The sequence below is a fragment of the Balaenoptera physalus genome (assembly GCF_965194825.1).
Source record: "Balaenoptera physalus genome assembly, chromosome: 20".
Taxonomy (NCBI): Eukaryota; Metazoa; Chordata; class Mammalia; order Artiodactyla; family Balaenopteridae; genus Balaenoptera; species Balaenoptera physalus.
In genome coordinates, this window is record NC_138901.1 from 12,389,190 (window position 1) to 12,410,757 (window position 21,568).

Sequence of the window (21,568 nt, forward strand, 5' to 3'; positions counted from 1 at the left end):
CACAGGGAACTGTGCAGGGCAGGTGTCCCCTTGCAGGTGAGTCTGCCCGAGGCCCTCTCCCCAGCTTCTTGCTGGGTTTTTGCAGCAGTAGAGTGATGGACAGGGGAATGTGAGCTGAGGGGTACTTCAGAAATCCCTCAGCTGAGGCCTATGGCCCAGGCCTCCTGGTCACTCTCAGGCCTGTCCTGGGGTGGGGGGTGCATGGGCAAGGGATGGGGGGGTGATGGGGGGGGCGAGGCGTTTCCTGGTGCAGACAACCATCTTTCCGCAGTCATCGCTCCTCCAAAAACCATCCTGGACGACCACACGCTGACCCTCTTTCAGGTACTGCCTGCCTGCCTGCCTGCCTGGCTGGTGGGTGCTGCTAGGGCTGGCCCAGGAGGGGCACCTGCCCAGGAGGGAGCGTGAGGCCATAGTCGGGAGTATGATAAGGCCTTTTAGAGGGGTGGACTCGGAGGGAGCAGAGTGCCTCTGAAGTCAGTTTTGGGGCTTTGCAGCCTCTGCCTCCTGCCCCGGTGGGGATGGGCCTGCCCGGCTGGCTGCCACCGTCCTGAGCCAGGACTGCCCCTGGGTCTGGGTGAGAAGGGACTGGCAGGTGGGGCTGCTTAGGGGAACCCCTTAAGGGCCAGGGGTCAGAGGCCTCGGCTGCAGGTGGCTGGCTGCCCAGACTGGAGGGGCTGCTGCCAGGCCTGCTGCCTTGCCCCTGCCTTTCCCCTGGACCCTGTGGCCTCCTCTGGGAATGCCGTGGTGGGCCCTCCCTGCTAGCTGGAGGCCCCTAGAGCTCCCAGGGTGAGGAGCGTTGATCCGGTGCCCTGCTGGGCCTCAGTCCAGAGCAAGAAGGAATGTCCTGTCCCTTCACCCCAGGAGAGCAGCCTGAGGCCTCCCCAGCCCTCTAGCCTAATGGTTTCCTCTTAAAGTGTCTTCAGATATTTTAATTAGTAACAGAGGCTGGCCTTTGTTAAGTGGCCAGCAGGCCCTGCAGAGGTCTGAGTTGGGGCAAGGGGGTCTGCTTGCTGCTCAGGGCTGCCACCGTCATGGGGGGATGGGGCCAGACCAGCAGAGAGGCTGGAAGCCCACCAAGGAAAGGAGTCAAGGTTGGTGGGAGCAGGGTGCGTCCCCCGCCCCCCCCTCCCCCTTCTCAGCCCCCTTCTGCAGCCCCCTTCTGCAGCCCCCCGGGAGCCCCAGAGGCACTGGGCCTCCTTCCTCTATCCCCACCCGCCCTCCCTCCCTCCCCACTCTCCCTCGCTGGCCAGCCTGTTGATAAACATTGAATTTGGAAGATGCTTTGGGATGGAGAGGGGCCAGCGTCCAGGCACCCCCCTCCAATTAGGAACCCTGGGGTGCTGCCTGTCCCGCCCACGTGGCCTGATTCCTGGTGACACTCTGCCCCCGCTACCAGCAGCCGTCTCCTTTCATCCGTCAGCTCGCCCTGGAGCCGTGGGGCCTCTGCTCGGAGTGGCGTCCCTGCCCGCCCGCGATCAGAGAGCTGGCAGGGCTCAGGGAAGGAAGCCTTCCTCCCTCCTGCGGGTGAGCAGGCGCGGGTGCGGAAGCTGCTGGCTTTCATGTCCCTGGCAGGGCCGCATTCTGGCTGCCGGCTGCCCTGGAGGCTGCCCAGGGGCCGGTCCTGCGCCCCAGAAAGTGACAGCTCAGGGTGGGTGTGGGGGATGGCAGCCCAGTGCCCTTTTTGGCCACTGGATCAGGAGAGTGACTATTTGTTGGGAGAGGCCAAGGGTGAGGCCAAGGATGGGAGGAGGCAGAGGACCCAGTCCGTGGACACAAAGGTCCCCAACACCCCACGTCATACCTGCTTCCTGGGACTGAGCCCCCTTAGTGCTGGTGCTGCCCCAAGCCTCAGGGACCTCACTTGGCTCCCATCTCAGCCAACCCCCCACCACTGCCTCACCCAGAGCCCCTCCATCCCCCTTAGTGATGCCCTTAGTGGGCCCTGAAGACCACCACAATCCATGTAGGCCTCGTCAGCCTGAGCAGAGGGGTACACGCTCCCTCGTGGCGGTCATGGTGGTCTTCTGTGCTGTCCACTCACCCCTTTTCCAATGGGATTCCCTGAGACACAAGCTGGCAGGTAGGGGGCTTCCAGCAGGTGCTGAGGAAAGGCAGGGAGGCCAGGTTCAAGAGGAGCTGTCTCGAGGGGCCCAAATGGGTCCTTCAAGGCTTCAAGCTCTGCAGACCCCAGACGGCCCAGCTGGGTGGGTGGCCCCAGTGCCTGGCGGGTTGGCCGGGTCAGGGTCTGGCTTCACTGGGCTACCCTAGAAAGGTTGAGGCACTGTCCTACCTGTGTTTCTCCCCCCCACCCCCCCAGCTTCCGGTGCCTCCAGGGCACTGGGGCTGTCCTCGTGCACCCTGCTGCAGCCCATCTCTCCGCACCAGGCTATGATCCCAGGCATCACAGTGGGGTTTCAGAGCGTTCACGGCCCTTCTCTGCCCCTCGGCTTCAACTGCAATCTCAGCGTTCCTAGGCCTGGCCTTTGAAGCTTCCTCTTATTAATACTCCCCACCCAGACCCCAAGAGCTCAGAGCTGGGCAGAGAGGATGCGCTCAGCTGGCAGCAGCGGCCCTTCTGCCAGGGCTAAGGACACAGAGCCTTGGGCGGTGGCCTCCCTGCTGCCTTAGGCCAGCTTTGGGGCTTACAGCCATGGTTCTCCTCGGGTGCAGAGGCGGGTATAGAGGCAGGTTATGACACTGGAGGGCTTCGGTATCCTCTGCAACAACCCTGACTCTGCACCACAGTCCAGCCCCCTGCCTGGGAGGCCTCCGGGGGCGTTTCGGGGGCCACGTGATGTGTCCTTGTCCCACACCTGTGCAGGTGGAGCCAGTCCTGAGCAGAAATCTTGCACCACCACCTCCAGGACAGGTGGCCTCCAGGACAGGCCTCCAGGAGGGGTGTGGGGACCCCAGCGCAACACCCACCCTGCAGGACAGGCTTGATGCTGGCTGGCACTGGCTTTTCCTTATCAAGCGAGTCAGGGAACCCACCTGTGGGCTTTTCGGTCAAGGCAGTAGGCCTGGAGGCACCTCTCAGCCTGGGACTCCCAAAGCAACTTGGCTCCGAGACCCCCCCCTTCCCCATGTGCCGGGGCCCACTGAGGGTCCCTCACATGGCGCTCCTGTCTCCCATCCAGCTGCTCCCAGTGGATCTGGGCTCATATGTCAGTCCCTATGGAGTGCCCCCCACTCCCGCACTCTGGGCAGCACAGGTGAGGGAGGGGAGTGGGGGGCATGGTGGGCTGTGCCCCGTGCCCCCACCCGTGTAGTTCTGTGTGGTGCAGTTCTGTGTGCGTCTGCATCTCCTCTGATCTCTTGATCTCCTGCAGTCTCTGCTGAGGGCGGGGACTTCCAAGCTTAGTTCCCACCTTCAGAATGTCAACTGTTCACCCTGGGAACTGGGCAGGAAGGGGAGGTAGTTAAAAATGCCAGAGCACATACACCACGAGAACTTCCTGTTTAGCTGGTGCTTGGGGCTGGCCCTAGGATTCTATGGTCTGATGCCCTGGGCTGGCTTGCACTGGGGTTGGTGCCAGAGGAGGAATAGGTAAAGCTGGGCAGCGGACTGTGCGGTGGGAGGGACCTGGTAGGGCTGTAGCCCTCCTCAGCGTAGCCCTGGGCCTGATGGGTGCAGCACCCATGAGGCCAGCACGGAAGTGCAGTGCAGCCCTCCTCTCTGCCATCCTCCACGGTGCCCACTTGGTCCCTGAGCTCTCCTCTGCCCTCCCTGCAGGCAAACCTCTTCCCTGCTGCCCTTGTGCACTTTGGACCTGAGGAGCCAACAGGTGGGTGGGGCCCCCCTCTGCCCACTGCTGACCAGCCCTGGGCCCCGCATCCCAGCTCATCAGATGCCCCAGAGCAGGGGACTTCAGGTCTGGGAGGGAGACCTGTGGCCCCGATACCCCCATACCCTTCTCCTAGGGGCTTCAGGCTGGGCCACGCCCCCTCCCAGAGCAGAGAAGCAGTAGGCAGGGGCACCCCCTTCTCTGTGGCCTGAGGGTAGGCTGGGTCTCCTGTAGGCATCTACCTGGAGCCCACGCTGCTGGAACACACCGTTTCCCCGTCTGCAGCTGACGTGCTGGTGGCCAGGTGAGTTTCCACAGAGGGTGGGGAGAGCCCGCTGCCGCAGTGCCCACCATCTGGCACCTCGGCCTTCGTTCTCAGGTCCATGTCCAGGGCCGCTGGAACCCCACCTCCGCCGCCAGCCCCTGACCCTGCGCTCGTTGAGTTGGAGCCAACTGCTGAGGAAGGGGCAGTGGGCCCCCCTGAGCCCAGCCCTGGGACGGCCCAGCCGGTGAGGAGGGGTCTGGGCAAGGTGCCCAAGTGGCTGAAGCTGCCAGGTACTGTGGGGGGTGGCCGGGCGGGGAGGGGCTGCTGGGCAGGAGCCCAGGGCCCAGAGGTCATCCCGTGTGTTTGCGCTGCAGCCAGCAAGAGGTGAGAGCCGCCAGCCCAGAGGTGCCACTCTGCCACCACAGGACCCCTGCCCACCCTGAGCGGGAATAAACACGTGAACCTCTCTTGAGACCCTCCTGTCGTCCTTTCCAGGGCAGGGGCCCTCAGTCCTCTGACCCGCTGCCGCCCCTGCACCAAGCTCCCAGCAACGGGCCTCCAGCCTGGCTGGACGGTGATGTGGGCCTGGGAGGCTGCTTGCTGGGGCTTGTTCTCGTTAACGAGGGCACAGGTGTCTTCCCTGAACCGCCTGCCCCTTGGTTTTTACTTCACTGACGTTGTTAATGACTCCTTCTCTAGGGAGGACACGAGTTCGGGGAGAAGGACCTCCAGGCATCGCTTGCCTGGCTGCATCTCAGGCTGGGCCCCCAGCCCTTGGCAGGAGAGGGGCGGACGCAGCCCCCACCCTGCGGTGGGACCGGGCAGGGCTGGCCTGGGGTTTCCCGGTGCCCCGCCCACCCCACCATCTGAGCGCACTTCAAAGTGGCTGTGGGGCACGGGCTCTGGCACTTGTCGCCAGCCTCTCCCCTCAGGTCTAATGACTTCCACATGCGCCCAGAGCTTTGAAGCCCTGAGACTCCCTGCAGGAGGGGGGAGAGGGAAGTGGGGGGCAGAGACGGGGAACGGGTGCAAGAAGGGGCCAGCGGGGCTAAACTGGGGAGGGAGGGCTGGCCCCCCACCCATGCCATCCTTGGGCGTGGGGGCGGGGTTCCTGGGTGCCCGTGGCAGCAGGGGCAGACGTCCCTCCCCAGCGGACTAGGTCCTCCAGCACTGTGAGAGTCCTGACCCCATGGTCACTGGGCCCAGGGCCCTCTGGGTGTTTCTGTCCTGGGCTGATGAGTCCTAGCAGCTTTCAGAACTGATGGGAGGTGGGTGCTGTGTTGGGGGGGAGGGTGGTTGGGCCCCAGAGGGCAGCCAGACTTCCCACCTGGGCTTCTCGCGGTTCCCAAGCAGCTCTGAGCTCCCTGGCCCTGGCCCTGGGACCGGTGGTCCTTCCCACTGGCGTGACTCCCCCCGCCCCACCAGCACCCCTGCTGGCCGGTGGCACACCACACTCACAGCAGCCCTGTGGCAGAGGCACCGTCCCAGGCGAGCAGCCACACGTGCGAGGGCTCCGATTTCACAGCCTCTTGAGCCTGGCCCACAGCAGGGCACTCACACATGCTGTTTGTTATTCTGTCCTCTCCCAGCTTTGAAGCAACTTGACTTTGGGTGATTAATGGCAACAGGAGGCTGTGCCTGGGGAGGTGGCTCTGATTTACTGACATTGCTTTGTGAGAACAAATATATAGCTCAGGCAAGCATCTTTTGAGGGGAATATCAGATGGCTAGAAGGTGACACACAAGCTTTGATGTCGGTGGCAGAACCACACCGTTCTGCTTGTTTGTGGAGGACACACGGGCTACCTGCTCAGGCGGGCGGGTCTCCTGCACCTGCTTCCCAATGACCAAGTGCTTCTCCCACACCGGTGGGTACTCGGCTGTCCTGAGGGCGGGGGGCATGAGGGGAGGGCACCAACCCGGGTGCCAGGACCCTCATCCTGTCAGCGACCCCTCTATCTGCTGCATCCTGGCCATTAGCAGCAGGCAGAGGGGACGACAGGGGCAAGAGAGCGGTGGTTTGCTGGCACCTGGCCAGTCCTGGGAGCTGGAGGAGAACCTTGGGGATCAGCAGCTCCTGTCCTGTCTCAAGCCAGAGGCTGTGACTTGGACCAGTGGCCACAGTGAGGGTGGAAACCGCTAGAAGTCCAGAAGCTGTGGGGGAGAGGAGCGCTCAGAGCCTCGTGGGTGTAGCCCCCGCCAACCCCCACTCCCGTCTCCTGGCCCAGGCCCTGTTCCTGGAGGCCCACCTACCAGCTGAGGCAGCACCTTCTCCAGCTGCTCCACGTCCACTTGGGCCAGGTCCTCTGCCTGGGCCTGCCGGACGCTGCGGATGGCCGCTTCTGCCATGATGCAGGAGGGAAGTGAGGCAGAGAAGGCTTGGGGGGCCTCAGCCCTGGCTGCTGGCCCACCCTTGTGTCAGCCGACAGCTCAGAAGGCTGAGGTTGGGGCCTCTGAAACATGGAGCTTTTCAGGGACAGAGAGCTTAGGTGCTTGTGGAAAAACAGGAAAAATGTGTCTTGGTTACCCCACTGAAAAATAAAATGCAAAGGGATTGTGAATGGTCTGGACGGGCCTGGGTGGGATACTAGAGAACACCGCTGGGTCCCTCTGCTCACCCACAACGAAGATCTTGAGCAGCTCGGCCGTGAGCTGCAGCGCATCCCCGCTGACTGCAAGGCGAAGGGAGAAGGTTACAGACACACACCCTCTCCCTGCCGCCCCACTCTGCCCTCACTGCTTCTGACCTCACTCACACTCGCGCCGGTGACCTCAGCCCTCTGTCTGGCCCAGTCCTCCCTGAGGCCCTGGCCCCTGCAGAGGTGCAGTGCAGGGTCCCAGGTGCCCAGCAGGCCCCGGCCACCACCCCCCGCACCCCCCCCCCGCCCCGTTCACACACCTTTGGTCTTGTCGTCTTTAAAATGCAAGTGCAGCAGCTTGCTCACCAGCTCCTGAGGGACGGAGGGGGTGTCAGTGAGCCACCGCCCCTGCCCCTCTGCTGCAGACCCCTTAGGCATTTAGTTCTGGATGTGATGCGGTTGTAATTGCTGGCTGGAAATGCTGTCTGTGGGGCTCTCCCAGGGTGGGGGATTAGGCAGTGGGGAGAAACCTCCCTGTGAGTGCCTCCAGAGGGCCAGAAATTAGACGCGAGTGGCAGACTGGTGGGAGCAGCCCAGGTGCCTGCCTGCCACGCTCTGGGGCTCCCGTCCTCATGGAACGCAGAGCAGTCCTGTGCTCCTGCCCCCAGGGACGAGGTGCCCTCCCCACACTGGGCCCCTTTACAGGCCTGTCCACACCACCAACACTGCCCGGCTTTGCCAGACCCTGCTCTGGGCACTGGGTCAGCTCCATTCCAGGTCCCTCCCTGGAGCCTACGACACGACACGTGGAAAGGGATCTTCCTGTAATGGGGAAGGGCATTGTGGGAACCGCAGAGCTGGGCAGGGGCCAGGCTCATCGGTCAATGGGCAGTCAAGGTAGGGGACAGAGCCCAGACTATCTGCAGGACTTCCTGACCAATGAGGATGGGACAAGGGCGGGTCCAGACCAAGACTCCTCAAGGGAGAGGCTTGAGCCCCAAAGTATGGCACCACTAAGCGGAGATAGATTCTGGGGATCAGCAAGTCAGGAGCTCAGCTTGGAACATGTTGCATGAGGGACACGCATGAGGTGCCCAAGCAGAGCAGCCAGTGGGTGGCTGGAACTCAGAGACGGTCGAAGCTGGCGATGATCTGGGAGGTGGTAGCACGTGGGTGGACCAAGGGAGGTTGCTGAGGGCAGGGACCAGCCAGAAGAGGCTGCAAATGAGGAGCCAGCAGAGCGCCAGGGGAGGCGGGAGGACAGCAGCAGTGGGTGCCCAGGAGCCCAGAAACTGGGTGTCGTGCAGGGAAGGTGAGCTGGGAACCCACCAGGCCTCCAGCCTTAGCCACGGAGATGGCACTGCCTCGCCCAGTGCAGCTCAGCAAAGCTGGAGAGCAGAGTGGAGGGAGCGAACCTTGCTGGAGCCCTGGCTCAAGAGGGTAAGAGCTCGCCACCAGTCACTTGGGGCAGCACCAAAGAAGCAGCCTCATCCTCCCAGCAGTGACCACGTGAGCTTGGCGCCACCTGCTGGCCCTTCTTGCTGTGTACCTGAAAGGTACCAGGAAAGGCACAGAAGGCTCTACTGCTCTGCCAGCTCCCAGACCCTGGGGAAGAGCTAAATCAGCCAGGCTGCTGCTGGGGGGCAGCTGCATGGGGTTGCCGTGATAACTAGTCAGCACCAGCTGGGAGCGGAGGTTCCCTAAACTTGCAGAGGGTAGGATGGGACCTGGGATGTGGTCAGCCTTTGCCCCACTGTGTGGAGGCACCACGACCACGACCCCTCTCTCTCTCCCTCCCCGGGGGCAGCCCTGCTCATGGGTAATGACCATAACCCCAGCTCTGGCCAGAGCCCTCTGAGGGCGAGGACTCCAGAGCTGCCCAGGACTGCATGAAGGAGGCCCAGCCCAGTGCTCCCCTCTGCAGCTATTACAGTGCTCCCCTCTGCAGCTATTACAGCTATTACAACCCCCTGCCTCGGTTGTTTTCCCTTTGACACCATTTACCCCTTGTAGGCCAGGGCAGAGTGACGATTCTGGGTGATAAAGAGAGAGAACACCCACTGGGGACTGGCTGGACAAGTACTCATGAGGGGCTGAGACTCTCCCTCCTGCCCACAAAGGCCTGATATCAAGGGCTCAATGTCACCTAACCTTAAGGCAGAGCAACAATGCGAGACTCAGACCACTTACAGCCTGCGGGGTGTGGGAGGCAGCAGACCTCACCATCCACCCACCCACCCAGAGCCCCATTCGCCAGGTGCAGAGCAAAGGGGCTGACTCTGGAGGCGGATGGCCTGGGTTTGACCCTAGTTCTGCCTGTTTCCCACTGGCAAGTGGGGGTAGTACCAGTACCCATCTCCTATGGTGTTGAGCATTACACGGGCTAATCCATTTCAAGTGCATGTAACAGTGCCTGACTTCTGGGTGTGCTGCTAAGAAAAGCACTTGTAGAGCCACGTACACACCAGGCAACGGAGCCAGCCTGGATCAAGTGAGACGCAAAGCACAGGGCTGGCTTGATAGGGAACAGGCCAAAAGGAAGCTTTAGAATACGCAGGCGCCGAGACTACCCGCGAGCTGGGCCGCACTGTGCTCTACGCTAAACTCCTTAGGGTGAGTCCTGCAGATCCCGGAGCCGCAGGGCGGGAGCCCAGGCTCCTCCCTGAGCCTCCCTTCATTTGTGCTGGCACTTACCCCTGCCCGATTTCTGCAGACCCTCTCCCTCTTGCCGCAGACCAGGCTGCCTACCCAACCTTCCGCTACCCGGCCGCGGGATTCCATCCATGGAGGACGAAAGGTGTGCGGGACGAGGGTCATTGCCGGATTCTGGGAATGCGCTCACCCTATAAGCCACCCGACGGCAGCGCGGGGGCTGGCTCAGGATCCGCACGTGGGTCACTCAGGGTACCGGGCCGCAGCGTCCCCGCCGGCCCCGCGCGCGTCCCCCGCCCCGGCGGCCTCGCCCCGCGCCCCCAGCCCGCCCCGCCAGCAGGCCCTCTCTCACTTTCCGGAAGCCGGCGCCGATTTCCTCCATGACCGCCACCAAGGTGCGCGCCCTCCGGAGCCCCGCCCCCGCGTTCCCAGCCAATGAACCCTGAGCGCGCCCTCCGGAGACCCTCCCTCGCGACTCCAGCCAATCGACAAAGAGCGCGCCTTCTGGAGCCCCGCCCCCGCGCCTCCAGCCAATGGACCCTCCGCGCGCGCCCGCTCCTTCGCCTTCACTGGCCCGCGGTGAGCGCCCCTCCTCCGCAAAGCCTCCTGGGAGTCGTAGTTTCCGCCATGTCTTCCCGGCGCTCCCTGCTCTTCCTGGATACTGAGGCGCGCGGCGGCCGCGACAAGCGAGCCGGGGTCAGCGGCGCGAGGACTGGGGCATCGGGCCCGGAGCCCAGGGGTACGGGCGACGTCCGGACGGACCGGCCCCGCCGCTGGAGGCCCCGCCCCCGAGGACGCCCACCTCCTCGGTCCCAGGCTTCAGCGGTCCGCTGAGAATCACCCGCCCCTGCCCTCCTGGGGCCTCCCGCCTGTTGGACCAACTCAGTTTGCGCTTCGTTCCTTGGCAGCTGAAGACTTAGAGTCTTTGTGTCCCCACTGAGCTGCCGGGGGCTCTCTGAAGGCCCCCAGAGGAGAGGCCCTGCTGTACTGCCCTTCCCCGGCTTCCCGGTCTGGCTCCTGGTGAGGCCTGTCTAGGCGCTTTCCGGGAAGCCCTTCCTGCACCCCAGGGACATGGAGGAGTTCCGGCGCACCTACAGCCGGCTGTGCAAGGAGAGTGGGGCCGAGCCCCAGGAGACTGTTCTGCAGCAAATGCACCAGCTGCCGCAGGGCCGGCTGGACCTGGCCACACAGAGCCTGACAGTGGATACCTGCAGGGCTCTGGGCAAGCTGCTACAGAAGGAGGCACTGCTGACGGAGCTCGTCCTGAGTGACTGCATGCTGAGTGAGGAAGGTGGGCACCAAGGGCCGGCGGCCCAGGGCAGCCCTTGCAACTTCAGAGTTGGGGCCGGGCTCCCCTGGTTTCTTTTGCTCTGCTGCTCATTAGCTGCACATGCCGCAGTCCTTGGTGCTTGACATCTGTAGCAGAAAACTCTGTCCCACCTGATTTCTTCTTTGTGAGGTTACTCCCTTTTACTGTCATAAAGCAAGCAGCAGCATCCTCTCTGGAAACCCAGGAGCAGGAGGCAATTTCTCTTTGTAATGGGAAAGCCTTAGTGTCCCCTGGCTTAGGAGAGTCCCGCTGTGCTGGTGAGCCGCCTGACTCCACACCTGGCAGATATTTCAAACCTGACACAGGTGTGGGGTGACTCTTTTTTGTCATGAACCTTGGCTGGTGGGGGTCACTGGGACAGCCGTCCCTCCCCTATGTGTGGGGAGCTGACCCAAGATGGAGCCACCAGGGGTGGAGAGTGACTGCCCTGCTCTCTTACAGGGGCCGTGCTGCTGCTGCAGGGACTGTGTGTCAACACCATCGTGCGGTTTCTGGATCTCAAGGTGGGTGGATCTGCACTCAGGGGCGTGCCACCTGAGAGCAGGAGTAGAGAAGATGCAGGTGTCCTGGCGACCAGGGGTCTGCATGGTGGCCGGAGACCGTGTCTATAAGCGCTCTTGGCACACTGGTTCCGCACCATTTGCTCATGGTCTCACGCACGCGTGTCGGTGTTCTGAGGGCAGGAACGTGAGTTCCAGAACGTTCTGACAAGCAAACTGAAATAGCCTGCATTAGAAGGCCACTGCAGGCAGGGAAAGCAGAATCTGAAAGGAGCCACACCTTCTGTTCGCCATGGCCTCGCCCACCACCTGACCAGGGTATTCAGAGCCCAGCTCAGGATGCTGGGGAGTGACTGGCTGGCCTCTTCCTGTCCTAGGGCAATAACCTTCGAGCCGCAGGGGCCGAGGCACTGGCAAAACTCCTCCGACAGAACAAGTCCATTCAGAGGTAGGGTGGCAGTCCCAGCCCCTGCTCTCCCCTGAGCCCCCGCTCTCTCTCTGCGTGGTTCTGGGTTGGCTCCAGAGGACACGGTTCTGCAACATGAGAGTTCACACCTTCATGTCGGTCTTCCATGGTGGGGAGTAGGCGGGTATGAGTTACTTACGTGCCTCCAGCCTTTCTGCCAAAGACCCCCAAGCCTGTGCCCCTCCTCAAGACCGCTGGACCCCATGGGAGCAGGATGCCCTTTGGGGCCACGCACGTCATGTCCACCCTTCCTGCAGCCTCACCCTGGAGTGGAACAGCCTGGGCACGTGGGAAGAAGCCTTCGCTGCCTTCTGCGGGGCCCTGGCGGCCAATGGCACCCTGCGGCAGCTGGACCTCCGCAACAACCAGATCAGCCACAAGGGTGCTGAGGAGCTGGCTCTGGCCCTGAAGAGCAACACCAGCCTCCAGCAGCTTGGTGAGGCCACCAGCACTGGCCCTCCTCGTCCTCAGACCAGGCCAGGAGGTGTTGGTCTGGGGGGAGGGGGGAGGGGTTGCATCTCATCGCTTCCTCAGCCCTCCCACTGCTCCCTTTGTCCTCTCCCAGAAGGGTGGGGGTGGGAGAGGAGGGGCACGCTGAGCTGGGCTCCTGATCTGTGGCCGATCACAGGGAGTACCAGTGTTCCAGGCTGGGCCAGCCCTCCCACCCCCGCCCCATGCTTTCCATCTGGCAACACCAGCTTTCCTTCCAGACCTGCGCTGGAATCACATCGGCCTCCTGGGCGGCCGCGCCCTGGTAAACTGTCTCCCCAGCAACAGAACCCTGTGGAAGCTGGAGCTGGCTGGGAACAGCATCCCCGGCGACATCCTCAGAGCCGTGGGTACGGGCACGTGGGGCCGCTGGTGGCTTGCACTGTTTGGAGCAGGGCATAGAGCTGATTCCCTGTGACAGAGACTCAGCCACTGAGGGAGAGGTGGCTTGGGCCAGAACAAGTAAACACGGCATCACGACGGTAGCATGTCGAAAACAGGAAGTGAGAGCAGGCGCCAGGGAAGGAACGGCGGCGGCAGGAGCCTGCAGAGCGCTCACTGCCTGTGCTGCTCCTCACCCTCCTCACACCACGGTCTCCGCCTGTCATGACCCTGACTCCTCAGCCCCAAGCCCACTGAGCACGCTGCCACTCCCCATGGCTCGTCGTCCCACCGGCAGCGCCAGCCACCTGAGGGCCCGAGCCTGGGTTGGAATCTAGTGTGGCGTCACCACCTGCTGGGTCTGCCCAACGCGTGTCCTCTCCCACTTCTTGGTTCTTGGACCTGCCTCTGAGTCACCCCAGTTGGCACCATGGCCGCTTCTGGCTGGCCTCTCTCCAAATGCTGCCTGGATCTTTCCAGAGCATGGGAGCTGAGCACACCATTCACCTCTTAAAAGTCACACACTGGCCTTTGGCCTTTGGGGCGGAGCCCAAATGCCCACCTTTTTTGGCGGTTGAGCAGCCTCCCCACCTCTCCCCGTGTGCCTGTTCCCCCTCCCAGGCTCCTGGCTTCACTGTTGTCCCTACCCCCACCCGCTCTGAGCCCCTCACCTGCTAGTGCATTGAGGGGTCTGATTTGTGAGGTGAGATACCACCTTGCGCAGTGTCTTCTGGGCATGGGGCTGGGCTGGCCGTTGGCCACTCCTGGGGCTCGGCCTCCCGGTAGACAACTTGGCTTTTTCCAACAGAGCAAGCCATGGATCACAACCAGGACCGGCAGACCGCCTTCCGGGAAAGCCAGGCCCGCGCCCACGTGCTCAGCAAGGAGGTGCGGCACCTCCGGGAAGAGAAGTCCAAACAGGTGAGGACAGTGCTGCCTCTGACTGCAGGACCTCGCCCCATCCCCAGCCCCGCCCTGACTGTCTGGACAAAGGGCCCCCCTCAGCCCCCGTGCCATGGCCTTGTTCCTTCCTTCTGGGCCCTGGAGCCTCTCCAAGCAGCCAATACCCAGGCCTGGGAGGCAGCCTCTTGTTCTGATGCCCTCTGGCTGGGTGGGTGGGTAGGTGGGCTTCCCCTCTGGGCCTCCCTGCGTGGGAGCCACTCTCCCTTTGGATGAGGCCGAGCCCTTTCGTGTCCTGCCGCCTCAATGGATGTCTGCCCTCCTTTCCGCTGACTGTGGGGAGTGGGCAGGCTCTGGGCCCTGACAGGGCTCTGGCTGCCTCTGTCCCCAGTTTCTGGACTTGATGGAGACGATCGACAGACAGAGAGAAGAGATGGTCAGAAGCAGCAAGTGAGTGTGGCCCCAGGGCCAGGGGGCAGGGCGGTGGTGCGGTGGGGGTACCCGGGGTTCGGGTCCTCGCTCTGGCCTTGGAGTGACCTAACGTGAGCCTCATCACCTGCCCATGGACAAGGTTGTGGGGTGTGTTTACCGAGGGAGTTGGCTGGAGGGTTAGAGGCTGCACCGAGACTTCCTCAGCCCACACCTGGAGGTAGCGTGAGCCTGAGGAGCAGCAGCTGCTGCAGGGAGGGGCCCAGAGGGCTCCAGGGTTTGGGTTTCTTGAACCCTCCTCTCTGCCCACAGGGCATCGGCCGCACGCGTGGGGCAGCTTCAGGAAGCCCTGAACGAGAGGCATTCCATCATCAATGCTCTCAAGGCCAAGTAAGGAGGCGCAGAGGGTAGGACGGGGTTGTGAGGAGGCTTCAAAACACTTTAGAGACCTGCCCACGGGGCAGAGGAGGACGGTCCAGACAAGGACTCGAGTCCCCAGGGTACAAAGAAGGTGGAGGGACTGCTGGGGTGGTAACCTGGGAACGCTTCTTGGAGGAGGTGGGCGCTAGCCGGGGTAATAGTCTGGCAAGAGTGAGAACAGCAAGGCCATAGCAGAGGCTAGAGGTGGGATGGGGTGGGGCTGGCCCTTCCCTCCTTGCAGGCTGCAGATGGCTGAGGCCGCCCTGGCTCTGTCAGAGCAGAAGGCCCAGGACTTGGGGGAGCTCCTGGCAACTGCAGAGCAGGAACAGCGGAGCCTGGCGCAGAGGCAGGCAAAGGAGCACAGGCTGGAGCAGCAGGTGGGCAGGGAGGGCTGGATGGGCAGGTGGTTGGGCGTGGGGTGGGCAGGCGGTGCATGGTGGCAGGTATCCAGTGGCGCCCTTTCCCCATCTGACCCCCAGGAAGCTGCAGAGCGGGAGTCTAAGCTCCTCAGAGACTTGTCTGCTGCCAATGAAAAGAACTTGCTTTTGCAAAACCAGGTATGGGGGCAGGGTGTGGGGGCAGGTCCCTGGAAGGCCTGGGGCAGGGCTTCAGGGAAGGGGCCAAAGCTTCCCTCCCTCGGTGCTGGTTTTCCAGGTGGACGAGTTGGAGCGGAAGGTGAAATCTCAGCAGGATCAGCTATTCCTGACCAGGCAGGAGCTGACCAACACGGCAGCTGAGCTGAAGATGCGGGCTGTCCAGGCTGAAGGTGGGCACAACAGGCCTGCCACTGGGTGCTGAGAACCAAGGGCCCCCAGAGGAGTCCTACCCACGCTCTTCCCCTGTGCTTCCAGAACGCCTGGAACTGGAGAAGAAGAGGTCCCGGAAGAGCTTGGAGGACGCGGAACACCTGCGCTTCAAGGAGGTGCCTCATTAGTTGTGTCGTCTGGCCTTTGCTCTCCCCGCTTCATTGGGGCCTGCAGACACCTCGTTGTGGCATGGTGTCCCCAAGGCGCACTCCTGGCCGGGCTTCCCTCGACAACCTTGGGGTGCTGGTGGCATTTCTCCGACAGCCCTGGCAGATGTCAGACCCAGAACCTCCCCACCAGTTTCTAGAAGGGACCCTGACTGCTGGGGCCACAGCACAGACTGCCATGTGCTCTGTGCCACCTGGGGTGCAGCACTGGGACGTGCCCTCCATCCTCACCTCCTGTGAGGCCACTTGGGGCAGCCCTCACTCGGAAGTAACAGGGTCTCCAAGATTCACCTGCCCCCCAGGGTGGGGATCCCATGAGGGGAAGGCTGGGGAGCCAGCATGCCAGCCCTGTCCCCACCCCACACCTGGGCAGGTGGAGCACATGACTCGCCACCTGGAGGAGAGCGAGAGGGCCATGCAGGAGAGGGTGCAGAGGCTGGAGGCTGTGCGGCTGTCCCTGGAGGAGGTGAGCTGGGCGCCAGGCTCTGCCCTCCCCTAGGGAGGCTGGCTGTGGCCAGAAGGGGTCCCTGGGCAGGGGCAGAGGACAGGCCCAGCGGTCACTGTCTGCGGTGTAGGAGCTGAGCCGGGCGAAGGCTGCGGCACTCAGTGAGCGCAGCCAAGCTGAGGAGGAGCTCATCAAGGCCAAGAACCAAGTCCGTCTGGAGGAGGTGAGCCCAGGGCCACGGTCCGCTGCTTGCAGCGCCCACTGGGGAGAGAGGTCTGAGGGGTTGGCATGAGCTGCCTGGGTTGCACAGCCCTTTGGGCTTAAGTGGGCCAGACCATGGTTGTCTTCTGGTTCTGTAGAGAGGGATAAGGAAACAGGAGGTCCAGGGGTGCAGAAAACTTAGACGAGGACACTCATCCCATCAGCACCACATCCAGCACCCCCTGCCCACGCAAAGAGCCAATGTCCTCCAGCCCCAAGGTGGGGAAGGGGTTTGGCCCAAATGTGCAGCCTGTGACCACGTGGTGGAAGTAGGGGACCAGAGGCCAGAGGGCAGGATGGTGTCAGCCTGGGACATGGGGGAGGCTCCTCATTCAAGTTGAGCCCATTCAGAGCAACATATGCAATAACTAGTGACAAGGCCGTTTCCACATTGCAAATATACGCTCCTCTCTGTCTGAAGGTGGGGCTGGGGGGTTCACTCCTCCCGTGAGCTCAGGTCCACAGGCCAGAAAGCAGCTCACCAGCCCCTCTCCTGGGCCCGCAGCAACAGCGCCTGGCTCACCTGGAGGAGAAGCTGCGGCTGCTGGCGCAGGCTCGGGACGAGGCTCAAAGCGCCTGCCTGCAGCAGAAGCAGGCAGTAGCTGATGCCCAGGCGCGGGCCAGCCAGCTTGACCGGCAGGTGGAGGGCCTGAGGCGGCGCCTGGAGGAGCTGCAGCAGGTAGCCGGGACGTTGAGGGCTCCCAGGGGTGCCCGTGGTGCCCCCAGCTGCCACCTCACCCCCCCACCCCCTTGCCTGGCAGGAGCTGAGCAACAAGGACCAAGAAAAGGCGGCTGAGGTGACAAGGGTGCGGCTGGAGCTGCAGGAGCAGAACGGCCGCCTGCAAGCAGAGCTGACAGCCCAGGAAGCGCTGAAGGAGAAGGCAGCGGCCCTGGAACGCCAGCTGAAAGGCGAGCTGAGCCCCACCCCCGCCCCCCTGTGGCTTCTCTGCAGGGCCTTTCTTACTGGGTCATCCCACAGGAGAAGGAGGAGGCTGGCCTGGAGAGCTGAGCTTGGCCTAGGTCTCAGCTCCAGGAGGTGCTGGTAGGGGAGGCTGGGTATGTGTGCGCCCAGGGGACCCTGAGCAAACCCCACCCTGCTGGCCCCCTGCGGACCTCTGGATTGGCAGGAGCCCAGGCAGTCCCCAGAGCCCCTTCCTCATTGAGCTTCCTCCCTTGCAGTGATGGCAAGTGACCACCGGGAGGCACTGCTGGACAGGGAGAGCGAGAATGCCTCTCTCCGTGAAAAGCTTCGCCTTAATCAGGCCGAGATTGCCCGGATCCGGGATGAGGAGGCCCAAAGGGCCAGCTTCCTGCAAAATGCTGTTCTGGCTTATGTGCAGGGGTCCCCCCTGAGGACCTTGAGCCCCCAAAAGTGAGGGGAGGCAGGGAAAGTCTGAAAGTGGCAGGAAGGTGGCATCTGTTGGACATCTTTGTCTCATGCCTGCTCCTCCCTTCCTTACAAGGGACAGGCCATCGGTAGGTCCGGGCTCTTTAGGCAGGGTCTACAACCGGTGACTTGGAAAATCAGTGATGGAATGGATGTGAGAGCAGGACGGCTGCAGCTTATGACCAGAGTGCCTGCCTGCGGGGGGTCCAGAACCTGGCTGGCCAAGAGGGCTGGAGAGGGCCCCAGCCCCATCCCCACTCCTTCATCCCAATCACAGGGAATGATGCACCTGAAAACACAGACCCATGTTGGAAGGAGATCTTGGGGAGCAGGCCTGAGCTCTCCTGGCCCCACCCACCACAGTTCAGTCACCTTTCACCACCATGAGCTCCGCAGGCCCCAGCGCTCACTCCAGGGTGTTCTGAAATACAGACTTTTGCAATTTGTGATACATTTTGGCCCCAGTGCCTTTCTCCAGTATCAGTCTTTTCTCCAAGCTTGGGCCCTTCAGGAAAGGCCCTCCAGGTGTTGCTGGGTCACCCCTTCTAACTGCTACCAGGTAGGGCCCTTCAGGAAAGGCCCTCCAGGTGTGGCTGGGTCACCCCTTCTAACTGCTATCAGGTAGGGCCCTTCAGGAAAGGCCCTCCAGGTGTGGCTGGGTCACCCCTTCTAACTGCTACCAGGTAGGGCCCTTCAGGAAAGGCCCTCCAGGTGTGGCTGGGTCACCCCTTCTAACTGCTACCAGGTAGGGCCCTTCAGGAAAGGCCCTCCAGGTGTGGCTGGGTCACCCCTTCTAACTGCTACCAAGGGCCTGCCTGCCTCGGGGATCTCTAGTGACTGCAAACACCTGAGTTTTCACCAACTATCTCGTGATTAGAGGGTGGGTGGGCCTCAGCCCCTCCCTCGGTGGGCCCTGGGAATCCTCTCCCTAGAAGAAACCTGTGTGCACCGACCACAACCTGTTCAGGTGGGTGGGAGCAGCCTGTCTGCGCTTACGTCGCCCCTTGGCGTGGGTCACAGGGGCTCTGGGGAGGGTCTGCCCAAGCTCGACACGGGTTGCGGGTTGCCCTGTGACGCCGCCCCCCACCAGATTTCTCTGGAAGGCGCGTCGGCCCCCGTTCGGGGCGGGTCCGCGCCCCCCGCCCTCCATGCCGGCCGCGTTCGGCTGTCTCCGCGCCCGGCGCTCGGCGGCGCTCGGCTGTCTCCGGCCGCTCGGCTCGGCGCTCGGCTCGGGTCCGCGGCCGCTGCGGCGCCGGGCATTTCTCCGCAGCTCGGCTCGCGGCCGCGCCCGCCCGGCCCGCGCCCATGCAGGCCATCAAGTGCGTGGTGGTCGGCGACGGGTGAGTGCGCGAGGCGGAGGCCGCTCGGCCTGGCGCGCCAGGCGCGCCGGGAGGGGTTGGCCCCGGGGACCCTGCTGGGCAGGGCGCGGGGCTCCGGGGCGCGGCCGGGACGGAGGGGGCGGCGCTCGGTCCGGGGATCCCGGCTTGGGGTCCAGTCGGGGCGGCCCCGACCTGCCCGTGGGCGTCGGGGAACCCGGCAGGGGCGGAAGGACGCGGTGGGGCGGGGTCCCGGCTGGTCGCGGGGCACAGGCCTCCAGCCCAGGCCCACCTGATGCTGCCGGCAGCCAGCGGCCCCGCCTGGCCTCCCGGTGGGTGGGGCCAGGCCTCTCACCTGGGCTGAACCCTCAGCCGGTGCCACCTTCGCGGCACCTGCCTGGGGCTCTGAGGCAGCTCACCCCAGCCCTCACCCACCACTCTGCCCCCGCGGAGGCCCTCCTGCCCTGGTCCTCTATCGCTGCGGATCTGCTGGGCAGGCACCCCTGTTCCCACACTGGGCACCGTGGGAGGGGGCTGCCCTTGCTGGGCAGAGGGCTGAGGTGGGCCTGGGAGCAGCGTGGGCTTGCCCTCTCTCCGCAGCGCCGTGGGGAAGACCTGCTTGCTGATCAGTTACACGACCAACGCCTTCCCTGGAGAGTACATCCCCACCGTGTGAGCAGGCGGGCGGGTCCAGAGCTGGCAAGGGGAGGGTATGGGCGCCTGTGCGCGGGGCTCCCCTGGGCTTCGAGGTCGGGCCCAAGTGGCCCTGGTCTGGGCTCTGGGGTGGGGCGAGGTGCTGACAGAGCTCCAGGTTTGTGCAGGCCTGAGAACCCAGACACTGGGGGGGATCTCTCTCACTCTGTTTTCTACAGTTTTGACAACTATTCTGCGAATGTGATGGTGGACGGGAAGCCTGTCAACCTGGGGCTGTGGGACACCGCTGGGCAGGAGGACTACGACCGGCTTCGGCCACTCTCCTACCCCCAAACTGTAGGGGACCACAGGGCTGCCTGCAGGGGCTGGGTGGCTCGGGTGGAGGCCCAGAGGGCCTGGTGTGTGCGCGTGCGTGCGTGCGTGTGTGTGTGTGTTGGGGGAGTGAGCAGAGGCCATTCGGAGCCTCTTTGACTATTCCTACATGGTACCTTGCCTTCTTCCCTTCTTTTCTCCCAAGGACGTCTTTCTGATCTGCTTCTCCCTGGTGAGCCCAGCCTCCTTTGAGAATGTTCGAGCCAAGGTAGGACAGGGCCAGAAGCAGAGTTGTCTTCCTGGGAGGGGAGGAAGCTGCCCAGAGGACTTGCCCTTAGAGGGCAGGGGTCTCTTGCTTGAGGGCCTTACAGAGACAAATTGTCCTTTGGAGATTGCCGGATGTGAGGTCTTAAGGTGGCCCAGGGGGTGATGACGGGCCAGGGGTGGGGCAGGGGTGGTGAGTGAGGCTCTCAGAGAAGGAAGGGCCCTGACTGAGAGGACCTGACGGGCCTGGAAGTGTCTTGGCTAGGTACTTTTGTTCTTGGTCATTTCCCTACCAGACCCAGTGGTCACCCCATGAAACAAGAAGGGCTAAGTGTGTGTCTAGACACAAGGAAGGGGCCCTTGGGAGCCATGGCCTGCTCTGGGCCAGGCTGAGGGTAAAGCTCCCAAGGGGTAGAGATCAGAGCCTCCCATCCCCACAGTGGTACCCAGAGGTTCGGCACCACTGCCCCCACACGCCCATTCTCCTGGTGGGCACCAAGCTGGACCTTCGTGACGATAAGGACACCATTGAGCGGCTACGGGATAAGAAGCTAGCGCCCATCACTTACCCCCAGGGCCTGGCCATGGCCCGGGAGATCGGTGAGTGGGCACGGACAGGCCTGCTGGTGCAGGGAGGAGAGGTTCACTCTGGGGGGCACAGTGCTGCCCCCTGCTGCCCCCCACCCTCACTGTTCCCTTTCTTTGCTGCCCCCAGGCTCTGTCAAGTACCTGGAATGCTCAGCCCTGACCCAGCGGGGCCTGAAGACTGTGTTTGATGAGGCCATCCGGGCTGTGCTCTGCCCGCCTCCTGTGAAGAAGCCAGGGAAGAAGTGCACGGTCTTCTAGAGCCCTCACTTCTGGAGGAGCAGCCCCCAGCCCCCTGCACCTGTATCTGTTGTGTTGAGATGTCTGGTGTCCCTGAGTCTGCTGTGGGGAAGTCGTGTGGGTGGGGAGGGGGAAGAATCACGGGGACGAGGCTGCTGCTGCCGGGGTGGTGCTGGGGCCATGGGGTCCTGTCCACTCTGCCTCCTCTACCTGGGGGTACAGCTCCAGCCTTCCCTGGCCCCCAGGGAGTCCGGAAGGGAGCAGGGTCTCCCTCAGGCTGCAGGGGCAGGTCCAGGGCAGCCCCAGGATGGGCTTCCCTGATGGGGGAGTTTGTGGGGTGGGTTCTGTCCTTGTGCCCCAGGATGGGGCAGCCCCTTTTTATTTTATACAATAAACGTTCTTCATCATCTCTTGCTGTCTTGCTACCTGCCCTGCTCCTGCACCCTGAGGGTGCCAGGCCCCTAACCCCCACCATCCATGGGTACAGAGCGGGTGAGCTTCACACACACACACACACACGCACGCACGCACGCGCGCGCCAGAGGAGAGGAGGAAAAGCTTGCTGAGCCCTCTCAGTCTCCAAAGGAGGGACCCAGATCAAAGTGGGGGCAAGTGCATTTGACCCCCTCTGGATGAAGAAAGCCCTTCTCATGCTGACTTCAGGTCTCTGGGAGGGCACAACCAGGGGAGCGAGGGGCAGGATGGTCTGCAAGTCAGGCCCCATGGGGCCCTGTGGAGCCCAGGGCAAGGCCAGGGGACACTCAGCTGAGTGTTCAGGAAGACAGGCCGTCAAGAGGAAGGACGTCCAGGCAGAGGGACCCTGCAGCCGTGGAGGTAGAACAAACGTGGTGTGGAGAGGACAGGAGGGGCTGCAGGTGGGCCAACAGCCTGGCATCGCTGGGCAGACAACGGCGGGAGGTGAGGGGCAGGCC

At 63.3% G+C, this 21,568-nt stretch overlaps 3 protein-coding genes across 19 annotated transcripts in view; 2 read left to right on the forward strand and 1 right to left on the reverse strand.

The window, feature by feature from the left end:
* The window catches only part of ASPSCR1 (ASPSCR1 tether for SLC2A4, UBX domain containing), a 29,960-nt gene extending 25,440 nt beyond the window's left edge, over positions 1 to 4,520 (forward strand). For 4 of the 9 annotated variants that reach the window (XM_082442063.1, XM_082442070.1, XM_082442069.1 and 1 more), the window contains 6 exons: positions 272 to 324; positions 1,403 to 1,527; positions 3,737 to 3,788; positions 4,023 to 4,092; positions 4,168 to 4,297; positions 4,428 to 4,520. In XM_082442063.1, coding sequence (XP_082298189.1) covers positions 272 to 324; positions 1,403 to 1,527; positions 3,737 to 3,788; positions 4,023 to 4,092; positions 4,168 to 4,297; positions 4,428 to 4,506 — 509 coding nt within the window. In that variant the 3' untranslated portion in view covers positions 4,507 to 4,520. Of the gene's footprint in view, positions 1 to 271; positions 325 to 1,402; positions 1,528 to 3,736; positions 3,789 to 4,022; positions 4,093 to 4,167; positions 4,344 to 4,427 lie in introns of all 9 variants that reach the window. The other 5 variants (XM_082442068.1, XM_082442071.1, XM_082442065.1 and 2 more) reach the window with 4 other exon arrangements.
* Positions 4,521 to 5,691: 1,171 nt separating this feature from the next.
* Positions 5,692 to 9,764, reverse strand: CENPX (centromere protein X). Its single transcript, XM_082442211.1, has 5 exons — positions 9,637 to 9,764; positions 6,953 to 7,004; positions 6,672 to 6,725; positions 6,307 to 6,395; positions 5,692 to 6,207 (listed from the first exon to the last, which is right to left on the reverse strand). The coding sequence occupies exons 1-5, from the start codon at positions 9,664 to 9,666 to the stop codon at positions 6,193 to 6,195; spliced, it is 240 nt and encodes a 79-aa protein (XP_082298337.1). The 5' UTR covers positions 9,667 to 9,764; the 3' UTR covers positions 5,692 to 6,192.
* A 126-nt stretch (positions 9,765 to 9,890) lies between these two features.
* Positions 9,891 to 21,045, forward strand: LRRC45 (leucine rich repeat containing 45). Of its 9 annotated transcripts, none has more exons than XM_082442028.1 (22): positions 9,891 to 10,575; positions 11,056 to 11,117; positions 11,492 to 11,562; positions 11,838 to 12,016; positions 12,291 to 12,419; positions 13,259 to 13,371; positions 13,742 to 13,800; positions 14,092 to 14,169; positions 14,441 to 14,576; positions 14,679 to 14,756; positions 14,854 to 14,965; positions 15,051 to 15,121; positions 15,546 to 15,638; positions 15,748 to 15,840; positions 16,384 to 16,557; positions 16,640 to 16,787; positions 18,356 to 18,605; positions 19,182 to 19,253; positions 19,454 to 19,571; positions 19,753 to 19,815; positions 20,252 to 20,415; positions 20,527 to 21,045. In XM_082442028.1, exons 1-22 carry the CDS (start codon positions 10,356 to 10,358, stop codon positions 20,585 to 20,587), a joined length of 2,544 nt encoding a protein of 847 aa, XP_082298154.1. In that variant the 5' UTR covers positions 9,891 to 10,355; the 3' UTR covers positions 20,588 to 21,045. The 9 variants fall into 9 exon arrangements, with proteins under 9 accessions (XP_082298154.1, XP_082298146.1, XP_082298147.1 ...); XM_082442020.1 differs by having other exon boundaries at positions 20,252 to 20,411; XM_082442021.1 differs by lacking the exon at positions 12,291 to 12,419 and having other exon boundaries at positions 20,252 to 20,411.
* The last annotated feature ends 523 nt before the right edge of the window (positions 21,046 to 21,568 follow it).

Coding starts and splice junctions, on each gene's coding strand:
- CENPX (XM_082442211.1), bottom strand. CDS start 9,666: ATGGAGGAAATCGGCGCCGGCTTCCGGAAA. Junction 7,005..9,636: donor TCGGCGCCGGCTTCCGGAAA/GTGAGAGAGGGC, acceptor TCCGTCCCTCAG/GAGCTGGTGAGCAAGCTGCT. Junction 6,726..6,952: donor TAAAGACGACAAGACCAAAG/GTGTGTGAACGG, acceptor TTCGCCTTGCAG/TCAGCGGGGATGCGCTGCAG.
- LRRC45 (XM_082442020.1), top strand. CDS start 10,356: ATGGAGGAGTTCCGGCGCACCTACAGCCGGCTGTGCAAGGAGAGTGGG. Junction 18,606..19,181: donor TGCGTGGTGGTCGGCGACGG/GTGAGTGCGCGA, acceptor CTCTCTCCGCAG/CGCCGTGGGGAAGACCTGCT. Junction 19,254..19,453: donor GGAGAGTACATCCCCACCGT/GTGAGCAGGCGG, acceptor TGTTTTCTACAG/TTTTGACAACTATTCTGCGA.